General features: G+C 55.9%; 1 protein-coding gene across 1 annotated transcript in view; it reads right to left on the reverse strand.

Moving 5' to 3' along the window:
• MYO7A (myosin VIIA) overlaps positions 1-22,331 on the reverse strand; it is a 77,825-nt gene that overhangs the window by 52,721 nt on the left and 2,773 nt on the right. The window contains exons 2-13 of the mRNA XM_009186977.4: positions 20,557-20,670; positions 14,918-15,070; positions 6,993-7,177; positions 6,302-6,423; positions 6,079-6,221; positions 5,712-5,825; positions 4,666-4,819; positions 3,573-3,649; positions 2,813-2,932; positions 1,992-2,134; positions 776-986; positions 118-253 (exon numbers count right to left, since the gene is read on the reverse strand). Of these exons, the coding sequence (XP_009185241.2) occupies positions 118-253; positions 776-986; positions 1,992-2,134; positions 2,813-2,932; positions 3,573-3,649; positions 4,666-4,819; positions 5,712-5,825; positions 6,079-6,221; positions 6,302-6,423; positions 6,993-7,177; positions 14,918-15,070; positions 20,557-20,670 (1,672 nt within the window). The remainder of the gene's footprint in view (positions 1-117; positions 254-775; positions 987-1,991; positions 2,135-2,812; positions 2,933-3,572; positions 3,650-4,665; positions 4,820-5,711; positions 5,826-6,078; positions 6,222-6,301; positions 6,424-6,992; positions 7,178-14,917; positions 15,071-20,556; positions 20,671-22,331) is intronic.

Consider the following 22,331-nt stretch of genomic DNA (forward strand, 5'->3'; position numbering starts at 1 on the left):
ATATATAATCACAAATTTTAAAAATCTTTAAAATTCCGGATATCTTATTCCTGGGCTGGAGAAGGGGAAGGCAGGGCTACAGGCAGGGAGTGACAGACAGCTGGCAGCCCTCTGTACCTTGGGTCTCATAGTAGACGACACCTGCAAAATGGTTGATGCCAAACTGGGTCTCGTGGTTGTTCTTGGGGGGAATGTAGTTCGCGTTGAGCTTGTGCTGGGAGTTCAGCTTGTGTAACATGGTGGTGTCCGTGCCCTGGGGAGTGGAGGGGCAACTGTGAGTCCACCCTCTCCTCCATGGGCCCCACTGCCCTCCCTGCCCATGTCTTTGCACCCTGTCTCTTCTTCAGGAGCTTCCCCCCCCTTTATTTCTATCTCACATAGGAGCTCTCTGGGCCCCCATTTCCCCAACTCTTAAGTGGATGAATTGGAACTACGCAACTTTGAAAGTGCATTCCAGTTTAGACAATCGATTTCCCAAGACTAAAATCATGGGTGCAATCCCGTCTCCCCCTCCCCAGCTCTGAGATATATGCTGTGTCCTGAGCACCCATTCTGTGCCAACTGCATGCTTGGATCTTCATGGCCTGGCCCAGGACCCCGTGGACTGTAGGTGATTCCCAAATGGCAGATGACTGTACTTGAATTGGCCCCAGAGCCACCTTAAGGGGTGGGTATCATTAGTCCTATTTTGCAGATAAGGAAAGCTGTGGCTCAGAGCAGGGAAGGAAGCTGTGCACGCCCAAGACCCCGGGAGGTGGCGGCAGGACCGGCCCACCTTGGGGAACTTGCTCTCCTCATCGATGAGGGAGATGATATTCATGGGCTTGTTGGCGATCATGTCCAGGGCGTCCTGGTTGTCGGTGAACTCGATGTGCAGCCAGTCGATGCTCTCCAGGTCATACTCCTCCTGCTCCAGCTTGAACACGTGTCTCACAAAGAACTGCTGCAGGTGCTCATTGGCAAAGTTGATGCAGAGCTGCTCGAAGCTACAGGGGCACAGGGATGGGGTAAGGGTGTTGTTCAGGCCCCACCCTGCAGTTCAGGGCCTGGCTCTGCCTCCACCTGCAGCGTGGCCTTTAGCAAGCTGCTCCCATTGTGGACTCCAAACTCTGAGGCAAGGGGGTTTATCAAGTCCACCTCCCTCCAGGTGCAGAGGAGGACATGGAGGCCCAGCAAGGGCAAAGGACTTGTCCAGGGTCACTCCGTGAGCCAGAAGGAGAGTTAAGGCTCTTCAGGACCCTTTCTCTTGCATGATCAAGCCCTGGGGAGGGCTGGGGATTGGCACGTGGGCACTCAAACCCCAGGCAGATTGCCTGGGAGAGAAAAAGCCCAGACGCTGGCTGGTGGGCCGTACAGGGATATTGAAAGTGGCCTTGGGAGGTGGGAAGGGGGCTGACAAGGCTTGGGAAACAGCCCCGGCTGCAGACAAGGCCGAGCCACGGACACAGCCCTGTGTGTTGAGTGTGGTGTTTTGGTGCTGGAGGAGGGCTTTGAGACATCCAAACAGCACAGGAACTGACATGACTTGCCAGGTCCTGACTTCCCAGCAGAAAGTGGGGCTCCAGGACCCACCTGTACATGACACACCCATCAGCCCCTCACATAGCCCCTAAAAGGCAGAGAATCCCAAGGGTGGCTGAGACCCCAACACAAGTGTGGCTCAGGCCTGGCCTCCCTGCTTTGAGACACCTTGCAGCATGGATCTGGGCAGATCAGCAGTGGCCAGCGGGGCCTGGAGACCAGAGGTTGCCTCCCCAAGTGTTCAGGATGTGTACAGCCTCCTCGCAACCCCAGCCAGGCTCAGCTGACCTTGGGGAGGTGAGGGACACAAGGGGATGAGAAAGAAGGGGAGAGGGTCCACCGTGATGGTGGAACAGCCTGGCAGAGTGTATCAGGAGGCAACTAAATGTGCTTCACAAGAGAGAGACATGATTATTTCTTATGTCCATATTGGGGAAGGAAATTCCCATGAGCAGAGCCCCATGCGGTACCTGTTCACAGCAAAGTTCTCGAACCCAAAGATGTCCAGGAGGCCGATGGACCTGCGAGAGTTCTTCACATCCTGGGAGGGAGGCTTGTAAATTGCAGCGTTGATCTTGTCCACAATCCACACGAACAGCCGCCCGTAGATTCCCTGAAAGGCAGCGATCAGCCACTGGCACCAGCCACACCCTTCCCTGGGGGACAGGCCAGGCTCGTGGACCCTTCGTGGCCTCGCTCCAGCCCTTGCGTGGAACAAAGTGATATGTGGAACCCCCAACCCTTTACTTAAGCTGTTCCCTCTGCCTGGAGCCCCCTTCTCCTGCTTGAACAGTTCCTACACATTCTTCAAGGCTCTGTTGAGATAACAGCTCCTCTCTGAGAAGCCTTCCCTGACCCTGCAGCTGGGGAAGGAGCCCTCCTTGGGGCTCTCATCTCTCTATCCAACCCTGTTTATCTCTGAGGTCCCCGAACACAGCCCAGGGCCTGGTGTGGTGGGTGAAGGCTCCATGAATGGCAAACATGTGGCTGTAGAAACAGGACCCGATCCAGCCCCGCTCTTCTGTGTCTTCTACAGAAAGACCAAAGAGAGTAACCCGGGGCTGGGAACAGCATGGCTGATCAAAGCAGGCCAAAAGCCAAGGGCCTGGGGTGGCCAGAGCTAGGAAGCACAGGCACCTGGGACTCGAAGAAGGTCGACTGTGGCCCCGGGGCAGGCAGGGGTGGCGACCCAGACGTCTACCCGCCTCCCAGGACTCCTTGCCACCTGCCCATCAACAGCCCAACTTCCCGAGAGTTAGGGCGAGCAAGCGGCCCCTTTCTTCCAGCCCACCTTGACGAAGGCATCGCGTACGTCCAGTGCCTGCTCCCTGCTCAGTGGGGTGGACACCGTTTCCCCACGGGTGATGAGGGTGCGGCTGGTCAGGCAGCTCATCAGGTCTGGGGGATTCACCTGGTGCAGGCAACACCCCCGGTGCTCACCATCCAGCCTGCCCCTTCCCTCCACCCACAACCAGACCCCTCCACTTTCCAGCACTGGCCTGGCCCAAACCACTGCCTCCACTAAGCACGCCAGCCCCAGGGCCCACGGCCAAATTCTCCCCAGGCATGGAAACCTGCCCTGGTGCTGCCTGGAAGGAACTTCTGTCTCCTTGACAGCCCCGCTTAACTCCCTCCAGCATGTCACCTGTCCTTTCTAGGACCATCCCTAACTCTGGCTTTATTCATCCCCGTTTTCCAACCCTAGTAAGTGTTTGCTAAAAGACAGACAGACTCAATGCATTTGACCCATGGACACCAGTGCCCTTTGCCCAGATGTGGAGATTGAGGCCCAGAAGGCAGGGATGACTCACCCAGGGTCACATAGCCCAGGGCATCACAGGGCCCCCACCTGCCCCGTCATCCCCAGGGCAGCTCCTCCAGGACCTGTGCCTAGCACAGGACCTGCACACAGTTGCTTCTCCATATTGAACAGAACTCTCCAAACCAGAGGGTCCCAGCAATGTGGTTCCCACATCCCAGCCCCCAATGAGCTTGAACTCAACCCTTCAGACAGACAGAAGTCGTGGAGGGGAGAAAGGCCGGGCACTGACCTCAAGCAGGGATGCAGCTGTGGCCAGCGACGGCGAGAAGAGGACCTCACAGGCATCCAGATTTTCAAATGTGCGGGCTGTTGGCAGTAAGGGGCACAGCATCAGGGGAGGGAGTGTGGGCAACAGGGGCAAGGGGACTGTCCTAAGAGGACTAGGCTGTCACTCCTGCTGCCGGGGTCCTGCCCTGTCTAGGGAGGGCATCAGCACTGTGACTAAATGCTTTCCCGGGTCAAGGTGTATTTGATTAATGTTCTCACCATGAGACTGCAGGCACCATGAGGGTAGGGACCATGTATGCCCCGCACATGGCACCATGCCTGGCATTCAAGGAACAGACACTGGTTATTGCAGCTCTCTCCCTACTCCCAGGGCTCTTGGCAGCAACCCTGGCTCCTGTTAGACAAACTTTGGATTGCCCGTCCCAACATGTGCTCTGTTCTCAGGGCCTTTGCACAAGCTCTTCCTTCTGTCAGCTTACATTTCCCTGTGTCTCTTAGTCTTTCAAGATGACTAGACTGTGATCTCCTTAGTGCTGGGATTATTCATTCCCTGGACACATTTCCTGGGGCTCCTACTCTGCCTGGGGACCATGCTGGGAACCAGAGGCAAGAGCAGAGTGGGACCCGCCACCTGCCTCAGGGGACCACCTCCCAGCCTGGCACACAGTGGGTGTCCAAGAATGTTAGATGAGTGAACATGTTCCCTTACCTAGCCTTCTCCCTTTCCAAAGATGGCTATCCAGTCACTCACACCTTACAATGATTAGTTCAAAGATAAACCCTCTCTCTAAGACATCTGACTTTAAAGAAGAAACCAACTTTGAAGTGAGTCTTAAAGGGTCCATAGACAACTCCCAATATACTTTAACTGTACCTCTCCATGGTGAACTGTCAGCACAGCGACACTACACCCAATGCTGATTTCAAGCTAGCAGACCTGTTCAAATCTACCCACAGGCGAATTCTTCCCAGCTTCCATCCCAAAGAGGGCATGTGTTGGGACAGAAACTGAGCCACCAATACCGTGTGGGCAGAAAGGCACTGCACTGCCCTTGGCACAGGGGTGGGGCAGGGCAAGGGCAGCGCAGCCTCACCCTCATACTGCAGGTTGCCCAGGTGCAGGATGGCGGCCAGGAGCTTCGAGATCTCCCAGTTCTCGGTGTCAGTGAACATGAGCACCTTCATGGCGGAACGGATGTTGGCGTACTCCTGGCTGTCCACCCGGCCCTCACAGGTTATGCAGTTACCCTGGTGGGCAGGGTGGGAGAGTGGGGTGCAGGAGGATGTCAGTGTACCCCTAGAGGGGCAGTGCCTGGCTGCCTGCCCAAAAGGCCCTTTCTGCCTGACAGGCCAGGCCAGCCTGGGGCCCTGGGCGCTGACCTCACCCGGTGAGCACCACAACTCCTCCAGAAAGTCTGGAGGCTCTGGAAAGCCCGGGCTCCCCAGGAACTCATTCTCCACACCTGGGGGTGCTGGTGCCCCTTCTTCCCATGAAGAAGAGCAGGCAGGTCACTGATGCCAGGCCAGCCCCTGTTGCCCACCTGGCAGTCACAGCACTTAGGCCCTACTAGGCTCCTGTAGCCCCCTCAGGGATACCCACTATCAGGGACTTGACCCCCTAGGCAGGTACTGCCTGGTGGAGACAGAGGAGAGAGGTAACTGCATACAAGCAGGGCATCGACGGGGGCACATCGCATTTTCTATGTGTCTACAAGATGTGTGTGTGTGCGTGCACGTGTGCACCAGCCAGCTACAGGAAGTGTCCAGGGTCACCTGTCACACCTACAACACACACATGCGCATACACGCATATGCTTCAGGTGCCGTAGCCCACATGTACGTCCATGTGGCCTGGCCCACCCCAGCCCAGCCCAGGCAACCAGACATGGGCTCTCCCCAAGGCTAAAGGAGTGGTGCTCCCCAAGCCAGCCTGCCATGTGCATGCCCCAAGGTCCCCCACCCTTTGCTTGGTGGCAGCAATGGTCAGGGGCCCACTTCTCCTTGGTGTCCAGACAAGCCAGCAAGAAGCTGGCACCTGAGCCCTGTGACCAGTGAGACCTCAAGGCTGAGTCTGCAGCAGCCAGCTCCCTGCAATCCTAGGGTGGATGCCCCCCTAGCCAGGTGCCCGCCTGCGCCTCACCATGGCCAAGTAGTTGTAGTCAGAGGCCTGGCCCAAGCCCAGCTTCTTCTTCTGATCTTCACTCATGCCCTCCAGCATGCAGTAGAACACGTGGTAGTTCCTTTCATCTGGGGCCTGAAAATGTGGGCACAGTGTTGGGGGCCAGGGGAGGAGGGCTGGAGGAGGCCATCAGGATCTAGCCTGGGATGATGGTCTACTATTTTAACAAACGGCTTGTGGAGAAGCCCATCGGTGGGTTTCATGGTGGGGTTTCCAGCACAGAGGCGAGCAGGCAGCAATACGGGCAGGTAGGGGAGCATCAGGGCCACACAGACCCCTGAGGCCAGGGACCTGGGTCTATTCCTGCATCCCTGGGGCTCAGGCCCACCTGGCGACAGACGCGCGACTTCTCCAGCAGGTACTGCTCAATCTTGGCGCCCTCGATGGCGCCCCGCTTGTTGAAGTGGATGTCGATGTACTTTCCGAAACGGCTTGAGTTATCGTTGCGGATGGTCTTGGCATTCCCGAATGCTGTGGAGTGAGTAGGGTGTCACTGGCAAAGCCCTCTCCCGCTCCACTGCCTGGTCCCACCCTCGGAACCCTGGCCCTACCTTCCAGAATGGGGGTGGCCTCCAAGACCTGCTGCTCAATCCATGAGTGTTGTCCACTGATGGCTGCCAGGAACTGCAGGATCAGCTTTGTGCTCTCCGTCTTCCCAGCCCCAGATTCCCCACTGCAGAGGAAGGGAGTGGCAGGACCTGTCACAACCTACAGGGACTCCCCACCCAACTGGAACTCAGCCCAGGCTGCACCATCCACCAGCTCCCCCATCTGTAATACCGGCTGACAATATGGACCCTCCAGGGCTGGGGCAGGGCTCAAGGGCCCAGTGCTCTACCGCATTCTCCTTCACCTTCATTCAGACACAAACACCCCTGCATCTGTACTTGCCATAGAGAACAACGCATATTAGATGTGCAGTCAATACTCTGTCTTTTACCCTCTGTCCAAAAGAAAATAGGAGCCTGAGATGTCAACTGACCACAACTTAACAGGAGCCAGCAGTAAACAAGGCTGGCCTCAAAAGCTAACGTGAGCTTTGGTAGCGTAGCGATATAATACCTGAGAAAGGGGAGGTGATTTTCTACATTGTTACACAGCACAGAGTACATAGGTCTGGTTCCTGAGGAGCTTGATGGCATTTCCGATAGCACGGGCAATCCCTAGAGGTATCAGCAGGAACCCACAGCTGGAGCTCTAGGTCCTAAGCCTGGAGCTCCACACAGGTGCTGGGCCGCCCACCTGATGATGCAGCACTGGTCACGGCTATTGCGTTTCATGTTGAAGTAGCAGTTGTCAGCAATGGCAAAGATGTGGGGGGGCATCTCCCCAATCTTCTTGTTGGTATACTGGCGGATGTGCTCTGGTGAGTAGATGGAGAGCAGCTGGTAGGGGTTCACGGCCACCAGGATGGAGCCCGTATATGTCTGTGGGCAGCAAGAGATGGGGAGCTCACTGACTCTGTGTGGGAGACTCTGACTCTAGAAAGCTCTTGGGCTCTGCTCTGGAGGGAAGAGTCCTGGCTTTGGAGTCGTGTGGGTGGACCTGGAGCCAGAATCGGGCCTCCTTAGGAGCTGGGGCAGGGCCATCCATCCAGCACTGGGTCTGGCTCGGAGTTAGTGCTCAGTGACATTTGATGAAGAGGTAGGTGGTGTCTCTACGCCTAGATTTCCTTCTCTTTATCTGTAAAAATGAGTATAACTGCTTGTGAAGATTAGAGGAGGTGGTATCTTTTAAAATTCATGGCACACAGTAGGTACTCTGCAAATGCTGACTCCCACCATGGCCTTCAGGCCCCGCATCCCAAGCTTTTGGAGTGAAATTAATCAACAGGACCATGTCCAGGGGGAGGCCGGGTTGGTGAGGGAGAGGGGTGTGAGAAATGAGCTATAAAGAGCTGAAGGAGCTGGGGTAAGTGGCTTGGGGGCTGGGTGGGCCCCACTCTCTGTAGCACTGCCCTAGGACAAAGGGAGATGCTGTGCTCTGGGGGAGGGAGCACCTCCAGTCATCCTGCGCAGCATAGGCACAGGGGCCAGGTGCACCTCAGATAGCCTTAAGGGGGTTCTCTACTTGGGCTCCTCTGTTAGTGCAAAGATCAGCTGTCTATAGGCAAGGCTTCCTGTTGTGGGCTTGGGGTCCTGCCACAGGGGACAACAGCCTGGCCCTCCTGCCACCAGAGCAGGGTGAGGCACTCAGGGTTACTTCTCCCTCTTCCCACCCCATGTCTCAAACTTGAAAAGGTCAGGCAGGCCTAGACCATAATTGGCAGTGGATGTATTGATATCTGGGGCCTGGATAGGCTGAAGAAAGATGCTCAGGGGAGGTGACAGTCCACCCTCCCCCTCCCATTCAGGGCTCAGTGCATCACAGCAGAGCCGCAGCTATGCCCCAGCAGCCTCAGCCTACCGTGGCCATGCAGGGAGCTGACTTCCCTGGCTGCAGGCACTGCATGCTGGGGGAAACGCCCACCCTGGGGCCAGGTGGGGCCAAGACCCAGCCTCCAGTCCTGGCCTTGGCTGTCCTGGACCAGGACAGCTGGCCAGAAACTGCCCTTCTCTGGGCCCAGGAAGACCTTCCTTTCCCACCTAAGCCTCTTCCTCCAATCAGCCCATGGAGGGAAGCACTTGAGCCTCACTGTGCTGACCTACTAACCGTGCCACGAGAGCCAAGCAGGAAGAGCTAGGGTGGGGTGGGGGTGGGAGGCTGGAGGGGAGCAGCCAGGCCAAGCAGGCAACCAAATAAGACACCAGCTGGAGCCGGCTTTCTGTGCCACACTCACGCGCCCTCCGCAGTTGGTCTGAGGTTGCAAAGTGCAGAGCAGAAGAAAAGGAAGCTGGTCAGTGGGGAACAGGGGCTATAAGAGCATTTTCCACGAATGGCACCCACATGGCCCAGGGCTGCTGAACTCTCAGATCAGGCCCTGCCCTTGGACCCCTCAGGCACGGTCCCCTACAGCTCGGCCCTGCCCAGCCGTGGGAGCTGGCTAGATTCTGGTGGAAACCTGCATCAGACTAGGAACCAGCCCCAAAGAACGTCCCTTTGGCAAACCTCAGTTTGCTCATTTGTAAAAGGGGAGGTTAGCACCTACTTCCCTTGGCTGTTGTAAAGACTAAAGGGAAAAGACATAATTTTGCCAGGTGCCTGGTACATAAACGCCACCTTCCTTTCTCTCTTTTGAGGCAGAGTCTCGCTCTGTCACCCAAGCTGGGTGCAGTGGCTCAATCTCAGCTCACTGCAACCTCCATCTTCTGGGTTCAAGAGATTCTCCTGCCTCAGCCTCTCGAGTGGCTGGGATTCCAGGCATGTGTCACAATGCCCAACAAAACTTTCTTCCTGATTTCTTCTTAATAATGTGATGCTCAGCCATCTGGCCCATGATCCCCACACAGCACAGGCTGATGCCATGCAGTCATTCAACAACCCTCTGCTGAGACACACGGGGAGGCTGGGGTGTGAGGGCCCTGATGGAGGCACCTAGATCTCATGAGGTAGGGGTGTAGGGGAGGGAGAGCCAGGGGGCCTGCCCGCGAGTAGCAAGCACAGAGGCATGAAAGGGCGTGACATTTGGGAGGTCTGCTGCTGAAAGGTCACCCCGGCAGTTGTGGGGATGAATGGTAGTCACCCAGGCTGGAGGCAGAGGCCGTTTCAGACCTAATGGACCAGCCTCCGGGAAGTGGTCAGAGCTCAGTGGAGGGAGGCCCTGGGAGCAGGCTCCGTGGCCACATGCAGGGCACGGGCAGTCCAGAGAGGGAAATGGGGGATGCTGAGACGCTCTGAGAAGCTGGCCCAGGGCTGGGGCTAGCCTTCTCCCACCCATGGCACCCACGGCCTTCTCCACTCTGCCCACAGCCCAGAGGGTCCTCCTGCGCATGAACCCTTCAGCCCTGAGCCTCCTGACATCCCTACTTGATGCCACTGGCACGTCCAGACCAGAGCTCCCCCTTCCCTCCAACCCTGCTCTCTCCAGCCTTCCCAACTTGACCAACAACGTCACCACATCCCTCGCCCAGGGCAGGAACCTGGGGAGCCCCTGGACACCCCTCCCTCACACCACTCCCACTCTCCATCTGCATGCCGCCTCCCTGGCCAGGCCACGCTCATTTCTCAGCAGCCCACTGCAGGTGCCTCCCCACTAGGCTCCCGGCTTCCACACTCGCCCCCACAACAATCTATCCTCCACTCAGAGCTGCGCCGGCTTTTAAAACATCTAACCACATCATCTCTGCTGAAAACCCTCCAGCGGTTTCCCACAGCCTCCGGACAAAGTCCAAATGCTCTTCCTGCCCACAAAGCCCCAAGCCCTGGCCCCTGCCACCCTCGTCAACCTCAACCCACAACCAAGAGGCTCCATTCATATGAAACTTTCAGTTAAAAGCACCACACTCCAACCCCTGCCATCTCAGACCAGGGACACACTTCCCCTACCCCTTCACCCAGATAATTCCTTCTCATCCTTCAGTTCCAAGCCGAGATGACGCCTCCTCCAGGAAGCCAGGCACCTTCCTGTACAATCATCATAGCCACAGGTTTCCTTCAGCATGCCCAGCTGATTCCTCTACAGTCCCCATTCAAGGCCTCCATCCCTCAGGGCCTGTCACCATGCATGGCACATAGGAGATGCTCAGCAACATTTGCTGAGTGGCTGAAAGAGCAACTAGATCAATGGGCGGGGAAGTACTGGGTGAACAGCGTCCACTGCCAGCCACAGCAACCTGCAGGGAAGGTAGCGAGGGGACACGCCTGTCAGCAGCACTGAGGCAGCCCCAGCCACGTTGACGGGAAGGGCGGTCGGGATGTGGCCAGTGGAAAACCACAGAACAGCGTGGAAGGGATGCTACCATCTGTGCAGAAAAAATGAATAATTTTTTGTATATATATGTATGCATGTATGTATCTACCTAACTACTACAAAACAAACAAAAGAAACGAGTCCTCTTTCCTCGGTGAGGAGGATTATTTCCAGCAACAGGGCAAGAGCAAGCCCTCTTGGGCTCAGGACTTTGCAGCTCCTGTTCCATTACCCCTTTTACTCCTCAGAAGGCCTCGGGAGGTGTGGTCATATTCCCCTTTCGCAGATGAGAGAAGCGAGCCTCCAGGAAGTGGGGAGACTTGCCAAGGTCACACAGCAGATGTGTGTGGGGTGGGGTGAATGAGAAACCCTGGCACCAGAGCCCCAGCTCTGGCCTCTCCACCTGGGCTTCCCCAGACCCCAGAAACACACCCACAGGACCTGCAGAGCCAGCAGCTGGGGTCTCCTGAAGAGGAGGCTGGCCACCACTGGCAATGAGACCCTGGCCCTATCCAGGCTTCTGTGCCCATTGGTCCTCCAGGGTCTTAGCACTGCTCCCTGAGCCCTCTGGCCTGTCTCTCTGACTCTAAGGATTCAGACTGGCAGAGAATGAACGCCCAGCACAGACCTCTTGCTCAAATCTCTAGTAGTAAAATCTGCCCTGCAGAGCCACAGGTTGGGTGGGGAGAGAGAAGGACTGTTCCCAAACCAGGGATACAGCACATGTGGCCCCTAGGGGTCCCCAGACAGAGCTCAGGGGGCCTCTCTGAGGCCACAGAGATGTAGCAGGAATCAATTTCACCTCCTCCAGGAAGCACCCAGGCCTGTCGGCTCTGGGGACTTCATTAGTATTCAGCAGGCCATGGAGACCAAGAACACATCCTGGGACTCACAAGTCTTCCCAGAGCCACAGAGGTGCCCACCCCATGCAGTCTCCCTGTTGTGCCTACGAAAGGCTGAGACCAGACAGGGATAGGGACGTCCCCAAGGGCACACGCCAAGACTGGACACCAGCCTCCTGCCTCCCAGATCAGGGCTCCAGCCTCTGCTCAGCGTTAGAGAGCCCTGGGTCCCCACCAGCCCTTCCACCCAATGCGGGGACAGTCCTTGCTCTCTGGGCATGCAGTGAGGGGTTGCTAAATGTTCTCTAAGTGCCTTTCCTCATCCTGGAGTGGCTAGGGCTGATGTGTGGCCCTGGGATGCTCTCTTGGGCTCCTGGGGACAGGGAAGCTGGAGGCAGGAGAGCCCAGGACAGGCAGTCGAGAACAGAGCATCCACCGGCCCAAGGCTGTGAGCTGGCCATGGTAATCGGAGGAAATTCTGAGTGCATGTGTTGTGCCCAGGGTAATCCAATCCATGAAGGGACAGGGGGTTGCCATGGTTAGGGACAGGTACAGTTTCCGGGTGGAACGATGGCCCGGTTGCTTCTTCAAAGCCCTGCTCTAATCCTACCTCATCCACCAAGTCACAGAATCACGAACTCAGTGAGTCAAGGAAACTTCTTTGAATCCTGCAGTTCTTGAGCATGTCCAAGAGACACTGAGAATCTAAGGTTGGCGGACTATTGGAGCTGAAGCCCTTCCAGGTGCCACAGCGTGGTTTCCTGGCCAGGCATCCTGGACAAGAAGGCAGCTTAGACACCTACCTGGGCCCCTACCCCATCCCTCCACAGGGGATGGCCCCGCCTCCTCCCTCTCACCCAGAAAATAAGTCAGAAAGGTTATGTGAGAACTTCAAATGAGGCAAATGGTTCAGATTTGGGGCCTTTCTGGAGAACCCATAAATCCCTGAAGTTATTTTCTTTGAAACTCTCCTGGAGGATGTAATGTCCAAGCAATCCTCTGCTGGCCGCCCGGGCATCAGCTCACCACCCTCCTAACTTTACAGACAAGATTCACTGAGCCCCACAGGGTCTGAAGTTTTTTCCTCCCTCTCCCTTATGAATCCTGTTTTTGCCTTTGTTCCTAGATGCAGCTGACCTACCGACTCCCTCGCGTGAGGACCAGCTTGCCTGCACTGTGGCTGACCCACAGGCTTCAAGCCCCTGAGCTATGCTGAGACACTGGTCTGCAGGAGGCCTGGTGGGACAACTTCCATCTTACCCAGCTCCTCCCCTGAGATGGGGCCCTCAGCATCTCCTGACAGGAGAGTGGGCCTTGGGTTCCAGCCTTGGCATAGGACTAAGACAAAGCATTGGCCCTGGAAGTGCCCTGCAGGCAGGTAGACAGGCTCTCTGCTCCCCTAAGACTGCCCAGGCCTGGGTGAGTGGCCACAGAGGACCCCAGCACCCACCAGTGACCACTTGCCCTCCAGGGAGAGGAACAAAGAGGGGGCTGCCAAGAAGTGGGGTGTAGACACCAGCAGGTCCTTGTGAGATACAGCGGGTGGGTGTCCCTGCCCTGGGCTTAAGTTCTAGCTCCTCCCCGCTGCCTGGGTGATGCTGATGACATCTGGAGGTACCCTCCATGTCCTGCCCCTCTAAGTGCAGGTGAGGCCTGACTGAGGAACACAGTGAGAGGGGCTTCGTCAGGGCTAGAGGGCTCTCTGCCAAAGTCACTTCCTGTGCCCAAACAATGGACGGCAGGGAGCCACATGCAGCCTCTCCTCTGGAGCCTAAAGCTGCAGAGGGACCTAGAGTCAGAGAGTGGCTGAGGACTGAGGACCTCTCTGGCAGCTGAGGGGCCATAATTCAGGGCTTCTGAGAGGGACTGAACCCCTGGCCCTGAGAGCTCCTTGTCGTGATTCTTCAGTGACAACACCTGGGGCTCTCTGAGACTTTTCCAGCCCTGGGCCCTGGCACCCCTTCATGGTCCTGACAACCTGAGGGATGCTGTGCCTGCCGATCACTCACCAGCATGGCCCTGCCTCCAGCATTTATTCAGGCCATGCCCCTCCTGAATGCCATCTCTACCAGCCAACCTCACCCACCTCCAGAAGCCCAAATACCGCTCCTCTGAGCTGGGAGCCAAATCACTCCTGCAGACCTGACACCTCCCCTAGTGATGCCCCTAGTACCAGCCTTCCCTGGGCCTGGGTCTCGAGATAATCAGGCCGGCACTGTGTGTGTGGGGGGGGGAGGGGGATCCTTCCTGCTCCCTGCTGGGGGTTTCACCTCCTTGGTTTCCTTTGCCCTTGAACTGCTGGAGGATGGGGCTGGGTCAGAAGCAGGCAGTGACCCGGGCACGGCACCTCTCTGGGCCTGATTAAACCTGCGGCGTCTCAGTTTCCCTGTCTGCAACTGGGCTATGGGGTAGAGCAGCAGTTCTCAGAGTGTAGACCAAAGACCCCTGGGGGTCCAAGACCCTTGCAGGAAGTCTGCAAAGCCTTCTCTTTTCCAACTACACATCTGTGAGGCCAAATTTTCTTCATACACTTCAGCCAAAATATCACATCAGACTGGACATTAAGCAGAGATGAGAATCCAGTTGGCTTTATTAAGCCAGACATTAAAGAGATTTGAAAAAACCTGTAAAACAATGCTACTCTTCTCACTATTTTTTTTATTTTGGGAAATGTCATTTTTAGTAAAAATGTTATTTATGTTATCTTATAATAGATTTATCATGGTTACTTTTTCAAAAATTAATATGTTTCTAAATGTCTCACTTCTAATATGGCAAATATCTACAGATATAACTCAGTATACAAAAGTCCTTTGGGATCCTCAATAATCCTCAATAATTTTTAAGAATATAAAGGGTTCCTGTGACCAAAAAGTGTGAGAAGCTCTAGAGTAAATGATCTGCACGGACCCTTATTGTTCTGCTCTTCTCTGAGCTCAGCCTCTTGGAATCTGCTGTGTCCTGGCTGGGGAAGACATCTTTATTTGTCGTCTTGAGTTTGAAGGTGGAGAGTGGTGTGTGTGTGTGTGTTTCTAATATCAAGGTTTGAGGGGAGGAGGAGCAGAGCATGTTCCCTCCTTTAGCACCCTCCTGAGGACATCCATCCATCCTCTCTTGCCCCTGAGGCCTGATGGCAGGTCCTAGCCCCTTAGCAAACACACAGCAGAGCAGCCCTTCTGTGCCTGGGCAAAGCACCAAGCGGCTCACTGACTCCGCTCTGGCCTTCCATTGGTTTCAAGGCCTAGAGAGGCACATGAAAACTGTGTAGTACAAACCGCTCCCCACCCCAACCACACCACAAAAGCCACGGCCCACGAGGATGAGCCCCCGCCGAGCGAGCGGCTGCTGGCAGATGGGCCCCAACAGGGGCCCCGGGGTCCAGCTGTATAGCGGACAAAGTCTCAGGAGGCGGGCCCCCGGCAGGGCGGGCGTGCTGGAGGTGGGGCGGGCGGGGCAGGGCGGGGCAGGGCGAGGTGGGTGGGGAGGGACGGGGCGTGGAGGGGCCTGGACTGGCACGCCGGTGGGGCGGCACTCACGTAGATGAGGTGGTCCCGGTAGCGGATAAGCAGGTTGCGCAAGATGCCCGCCTCGTTGAGGTCCCCTAGGCGGATCATATCCTCCACGCCGTGGACCGACGTGGGGTGCATAGGCTTGATGTGCGTTGCGTTCTGCGGGGAGATCCAGTGTTCCTGCGGGGAGCCGGTGGCCAACGTCAGCGCGCTTCAGGGGAAGGGGCCGGGATGGGCGGGAGCGCGGGGTGAGTGCTAACCCCGGTAAGGGCCTTGACCTCTCTGGCGGTCAAACACGGTCAGTTCTAACAAGGTTGAGCCTTTCAGGATGGTACTAGCCACCTCTACCCCTCAAGGACGGCTCCTTCTCTTAGGGGATTCTCTCGCAGACCTAAGAGGTGGGCAGGGCAGGGATTTTGGCCCCAGCTGACTGCTGTCAGTAAGGGGATCAGAGTTCCCTCAGGCCCTCTGCAGGATGGAGTGGAAAGGGTACTAATTAGAGGTAGACAGGCTTGGTCTCAAATTCAGGCTCTGGTGGAAAAAAAAAAAACATTAAAAAGTGATTTCAGGCGGGGCGCGGTGGCTCAAGCCTGTAATCCCAGCACTTTGGGAGGCCGAGACGGGCGGATCACGAGGTCAGGAGATCGAGACCATCCTGGCTAACACGGTGAAACCCCGTCTCTACTGAAAAATACAAAAAACTAGCCGGGCGAGGTAGCGGGCGCCTATAGTCCCAGCTACTCGGGAGGCTGAGGCAGGAGAATGGCGTAAATCCGGGAGGCGGAGCTTGCAGTGAGCTGAGATGCGGCCACTGCACTCCAGCCCGGGCGACAGAGCAAGACTCCGTCTCAAAAAAAAAAAAAAAAAAAGTGATTTCAGATAGTGCCAAGAATACCTCAACAGGTGTATGTGGTGGAGAGTCATGGGGGGAGCTGCTTGAGATGGGTTGGTCAGGGTCTGCCCCTCTGAGGGGGTGGCATATGAGCTGAGGCATGAAGGAAGAGAAAGAGACCACTGTAAAAAGATTGGGAGGTGGGGGCGGGGGGGCAGAGGGCTCCAGGTCCAGGGAACAGCAAAACAACGCAAAGCCTTGGCACATTCAAGGGAAAGACGGAAGGCGGGGCGGTAGCAGTGGTGCTGGGGAGAAGTGGACCCACCAGGCGGTATTTCCTGGGGCTTGCTGATGAGCTGTGGGAGCAAGGGGTGTGAACTCTCGGGACCTGTGAGCTGAAGTGGAGGACACAGGTTGCTTGCCCAGCTCTCCTTACTCTGCAGTATTCCCCGGCTGCCCTGTGGTGGCAGATGGGTGAGCATTTGGGAAGTGCATCAGCTCTTTCAACAAGCTGGCAAAGCCCTGGTTTCCTCAGGGCCCTGGGGCCCTCCCCGACCCCAGAGGGGGGTCTCCAGCACCTTCATAAAATCCCAGACTTTCAGGGAAGTGTGGCCACCGCCTGAGTGTACCTCAGCCCTCCCATCCCCAAATGCCATGACCAAGTAGCCCCAGGACCTGCCTTTTGGGGGAAAAGGGGACCTCTCTGCCATCCCCCAGCTCAGGCCCTGAGACTTGCTGAGCAGATGTGATGCGCATGCCATGTCCTCCCCCACCTGCTCCTCCTCTGGGTCCCTTCTGGCAGAGCCAACCCCAACAGCTGGACACTAGCATGAATCTGGACATCAGCTCCCCACCACCACCACCCCAGTCCAACGGGTCACCCAGTCCTGCCCATTCAACCCTCTAAAAGGCTGCTGAGTGGGCAGTGCCCTCCTCACCACCCTCAAGCCCACACCCTGATTGAGACCACCGTTTCTCACTGGCCCTTCCATCAAATCCTTCATCCCCTGGTCCTTTCCTGAGGCACGCTCCTGACCCTGTCACTCTGGGGCTCTCAGCCCTTCCTTAACTCCCCTGGGCTCCTCAGCCTGGCATCAAGGGCTCGCATGTGCCAGACACAGGGATCCCTAACCTCCATCCTAGCTACCCCTGGCACTTCCTAGCCAGGGAACATGGGTTTCATGTCCCCAAAAGCCTCTGTGACTTTGCTCCACCATTCCCTCTACCTTCTTTCTCCTTAGCCTTCGAGGCTTGGCTCAGAGGTTTCCCAGTTTCTGAAGCCTCCCCTGACAGTGCTGGCCACCGTCACCTGTGCTGTCCCCCTGCCTCCAGGGCCACATCTGAGGCCACAGGGGCTAGGCACAAATGATGTGGCAGGGAGCCTCTGATGGGACAGATGGCTGGCTGGTGACTGTAGGGGACCAGGTCTGAATGAGAGGCAGAAGTCAGTCATGGAGAGACCCCAGAAGTCCCCCATTTCAGCCCCCTCACTTCACATGAGAAAACAGGCTTGGAGGACGGTGGCAGCCTGCCCAGGCCCTCAGGGGGATCAGGGGCTGCGCTGGGCAGAGCCCCCCAGCCCAGTTTCCCTGACACTCCATGGCACTTCCAGGCCAGCAGCACTTCAACACAGGGTAGGCTCTCATGCAGCCTCCCCAAGGCGAGGGGTTGGGTGCTGACGTTAGGGAACCTGCCTGGACTTTCCAGTCCCGTGTGGAACATTCCTCTCTCCCAGGCACCCTATGTCTTATACAAGCTGATCCCGTTGGAAAATCTCCCCACACCGTCCCTGCTCTGTGCCTCTATCCTAGGCCCCAGTGTGGACAGGAGGGGACAGGGCTCCTGGGCAGGCTGTCTGCCATCCACATTTGACCCCAACCTCAGGTCCCCACATCCCTCCCCAAAACAGTTCCGCACACAGGTTGACAGTGCTCAGTCACGGCATGACCCCGGACCCCAAAGTACATCAGTTTACCCTCCTGAGCCTCCACGTCCTCAGCTGCGAAATGGGAATGAGAGTAAGCGTCCCTTCTTCCCAGGGTTTTGGGAGGACTGATGGATGTGATCACGACATCCATCTTTGTTGACAGCTTTCTCCTGCCAGGTCTGTAGAGTGCTGCTGCTTGGTAAATGCTCAGCCAGAGCTGGGCATTGTCACTCTACTGCCTTTTGATTTACATTTGCTCTTCTAACATCCCTAACAGAGAATCACTGACCCCATTTAACAGTGACGAGTCTGACTCAAGAGGTAAAATGACTTGCCCAGTAGCTGCGCCGCTCACACTGTTTCCTGCGTGGGAGGACTCCCAACAGAGGCCAGCACCCTTCAGGTCAAGGTCCACAGGTACCTACCAGGGGCCAAAGTGTAACCAGGGCAGTAGCTGAGGCCTGGCCTGAAGGAATGCCAGCAACTGGGGGAGGGGAACACGGTCAATTCCAGGGACCAAGTACGCCTTTGGGAAAGAGCTGGCCTGGACTGAGCGGTGACAACTTGCTCCCTAGAGGAAGGGAAGGAGGGGTGTATCTGGCAACAGAAATGGCCTGGACAAAGGCAAGACACTGGGATTCCAGTGGGGACTGGAACCATAACCTTTCATTCATCACTCGGCGAGTCTTTACCAAGAGGTTTCTCTGGGCAGACCCCTTGATGAACTCTGGGGAACCAGATGGGACTGGCCTGTTCCCTGCTCTCAAGTTGCTAGGAGTCTGTGGGCAGACAGAGGGGTAAGAGATGACAGCCTGGAGTGGGGAGAGAGGGGATGGAATGGGGGTGGGAAAGGCTTATAAAGAAGGGGTCTGGAAGCCCTGGGGGTCCAATGCCACGGATGCAAACCCCAGCCTCCTGAAATGCCCCTGCCAGCCAGTCATGCCCACCCCTCCTGCAGCCCCCACTCTCAGGGCCTGGGTGGAGGAGAAGCGGAAGAGGACCTTTGGGATTCGGTGACTCAGAGTTACGGGACACCATCTGACATGCAACATGACCCAGGTGAAACTCAAGCCTGCAGACAGAGTCCCTGGTCCCCACCCTGGGGGCTCTGGGCAGGTTAGCAGGCCCGTCTGTGCTGCCAGCCAGCCTGTGCCTCCCCTTCTGGGGCTGTACCCTCACAGTAGTTTCCTAGAGGGTCCTAGAACTGGAGCCTCTGGAGCGATATTGGAAGCACTTGGGTTCTACAGCCCAGGGGCCAAAAATGTGATTAGCAGAACCTGAGCCCTAAAGTCGCCACTGAGATAACGCTGACAGGGGAGACTCACGCACAGAAGACAGAAGTCCTGGGTTCTACTGAGATACTGCAGCTGACAGGGAGACTCCCCACTTGCCTGAAGACAGAAGTCCTGGGTTCTGCTGAGATAGCAGCTGACAGGAGACTCGCACAGAAGACAGAAGTCCTGGGTTCTACTGAAGAATAACGCTGACAGGGGAGACTCACGCACAGAAGACAGAAGTCCTGGGTTCTACTGAGATAACGCTGACAGGGGAGACTCACGCATAGAAGACAGAAGTCCTGGGTTCTACTGAGATAACGCTGACAGGGGAGACTCACGCACAGAAGACAGAAGTCCTGGGTTCTAATGCCAGCACCACCACTTACTAGCTGTGTGACTAGCTGCGTGGTCCCTCTATGTGCCTCCGTTTCCTCATGGGGTAACAGTTCTTTCCCTCCCTGCCTTCCACAGATGCCATGAGAGTCCAAAGACAGAACTTGGGTTAAAGGGCCTTGTAAACCCTGAGGGGATGCACCTGAGGGCTGCAGGAATATGTGGGATGCTCCTGCCCACTCCATGTCAATCCTGGCCTCGAGGATCCTGAGCCCTCCTCTTATCCCCAGCAGAGCCTCGGTTTCAAGTCCCTGCACCCTCTTTCTCCTGACTCTCCTCCCTCAGACCAGGAGGCTAAGACAGGTACTCAGTCCAGTTCTATGTCCCCAGCCCCTGGCACACCATGGGGCACAGCCCACATTATGGCAGAGCTGAATCTCCCTGGGTTCTTCATATCCCTGCTAAGCTGCACCTGTGTGCTCTGCACCCCATCTGCATACCCCCAGTGACACACACATGTGCACACATGCTCAGAGGCCCCAGAGCTTCCCCTCTGGGCCCGCATGTGAACCAGCCACCTTCTCCAGGGCAGGCCCCTGACTTCAGACCTCTCCGAGGCCCCACTATCACTACCTAGAAAACTTACACTTCTGGGGTCCCTTTCCTTTTGGGCCACAGATAAAGGGTTAATCTGTGAGACCAATTTCCGAGACAGTGTCAAGGTGGACAGTGGATTCATGTGATGTCAGTAACCCAATACAGTAAAGCTGTGGGCGTTCATTTAACTTTCAGACTAGCACTAACTTCACTGAGGTGTTCTACACGTGTGATCTCACATATGGGTCAACAGCCCTGTGAGATACTTACTATTATCCTCATTTTACAAAGAGGAAACTGAGGCTCAGGAGGGAAGGAGACTTGGCCAAGTCTGCACAGCTAACAAGTGGATGAGATGGGATTTGAATGCAGTCAGTCTGCCCCCAAAGCACCTCCGTGTCTGAGGAGCTTCTAGCCTGCTCCCCCGGCACTCAAACCTCACCATACACACACACATCTCTAACACTAGGCAGAGTGAACTGAAGTGCTTGTGGAAACAGAACAAGTAGCCTGAGGCAGGCAGGGGGTTCCCTCTTGCTGGGGTGCTGGGGAAGGCTCATGGAAGGAGGCATCTGAGAGGCAGAAGTGGGGGCACGGGCACAGCCTCCATCTCCTTTAGATCATCTCCCTGCCTTGAGGCAGCTGTCAGCCCAGATCTTCCCCCAAGGCATGGGGCAGGAGGAGGGAGGGGACTACTCACATTGCCTTCATCGTCCACCACCTGGATCTGCCCAGAGTCGCAGAGCTTCACCACTGCCCCGATGGGCACATCAAACTCCTGCCCCGATCTCAGGTCCATCCACACGTAGTCCCCCTATGGGCGAGAGAGAGTCCCAGGCCAGGTGAGCAGGGAGCCCCCTTCCAGGCAGCCCTGTATCCCTCTGCTACCACCAGAGGCTCTGGGCCAACCACAGAAGGGGGAAGAGAAGGGGACTCACACTTACTAGAAACCTTCTGGAGCAGGGCAGGCCCTGGGCTGGCCATTTATGCAATGTCATCAGTCCCTCCTCTAGAGCAGCCATGTTCCCATTTTACAGAAGAGTTAGCAGAGGCTCAGAGGGAGCCAAAGCCTCTTGAAGCCCAGCTCTCCCCATGGATCTACACTCTACATGTGTATGACAGATTCACTGGAGTCTAGACAGAAACACCAGACCACTCAAATCACTTCCTCTCTAACATGAGGTGACACCAGAGGACACCCAGACCGTGGGTGAGCTGCATCCTTCTTTACCTCCAGGGCCGATTTTCATCATCATCATGACAGGTTCCTCACAGGGACACCACTCCGTGCTGGGCCCTAGATAAGGGTTCAGCCACATTGTCTTCTGGCATGTGGGGAGCGCCCTGACCTCGCAGGAGGATGTCGTTTTGCGTTTCTGTGGCATCTGGCCCAGGGCCTGGGTCTCACTACTCACTCAGTAAGGGATCGTGAGAGTCAAACGTAAAATCCCAAGTCAGAGAAATGGACTGAGAACAACCACATTCAGCACTGATGGATTCAACAGACATGTATTGATTACCTACTGAGTACAAAGCACTGATTAATCTAAATGCTGGGGGTTGAGCAGTGATTATGGAGTCTACATTCAAGTTAGAGGTGGTGACAAACAACTGAGCAAATAGATCAGCATGATCACTTTGGATACTGGGGTGAGTGCTGTCAAGGGAATAAACTAGCCAGTGGTAGAGAATGACAGAGCCAACCAACCTAGACCCAGTAGCCAATGGAGCTGCTCCGTGGAGGGAATCGCTGAACTGATACCTGAAGGGTGACAAGCAGTCAGCCAAGGGAAAAGCAGGGGACAGTAATCCCAGCATAGGAAAGAACATGTGCAAAGGCCCTGTGGCAGGAAGGAACAGCCAGGAGGCAGGACCTAATGAGCAAAAGGGAGCTCAGAGAAGTAGACAGGGTCCAGGATACATAGGCCCTTTGTTGGCCTTGGGATACAAGCTTAGATTTTATTCTAATCCTAATAAAAGTATTCTTTTTTGGATGGTACTCAAACTCCCTAGGAGTGTGGAAGAACTCAGACATTCTAATAAGAATATAACTTAATATCAAATTGCAAATAAAAATGTAACAGCTGATAAAACTGATTCACAATGAAGTAAACCCATGGGAATGGTCTGACAGAATCTGTTCTGGGCTAGGAGTCAGAAGACTGGGTTTCAGGCCCTGCCTGGCCTTGGTGAGTCGCTGACCTCTTTGAGCCTCAATTTCCACATTTCTCAGTGAAGGCTGAACTCAGTGAGTCCAAGACCAACTCATTACTGTTTCAGCCTCCTCTTATTCCCATCAGAACCAGCTACAGTCATGCATTGTTTAACACCAGAGATAAGTTCTGTGCGAACATCTTGGAGTCATCGAGTGTACCTCACAAACCTAGATGTGTACTTCACTACACACCTAGGCTGGATGGGGTAGCCTCTTGTTCCTAGGCTACAAACCTGTACAACCTGCTACTGTACTGAATA

This window comes from Papio anubis, chromosome 12 (assembly GCF_008728515.1).
Source record: "Papio anubis isolate 15944 chromosome 12, Panubis1.0, whole genome shotgun sequence".
NCBI lineage: Eukaryota > Metazoa > Chordata > Mammalia > Primates > Cercopithecidae > Papio > Papio anubis.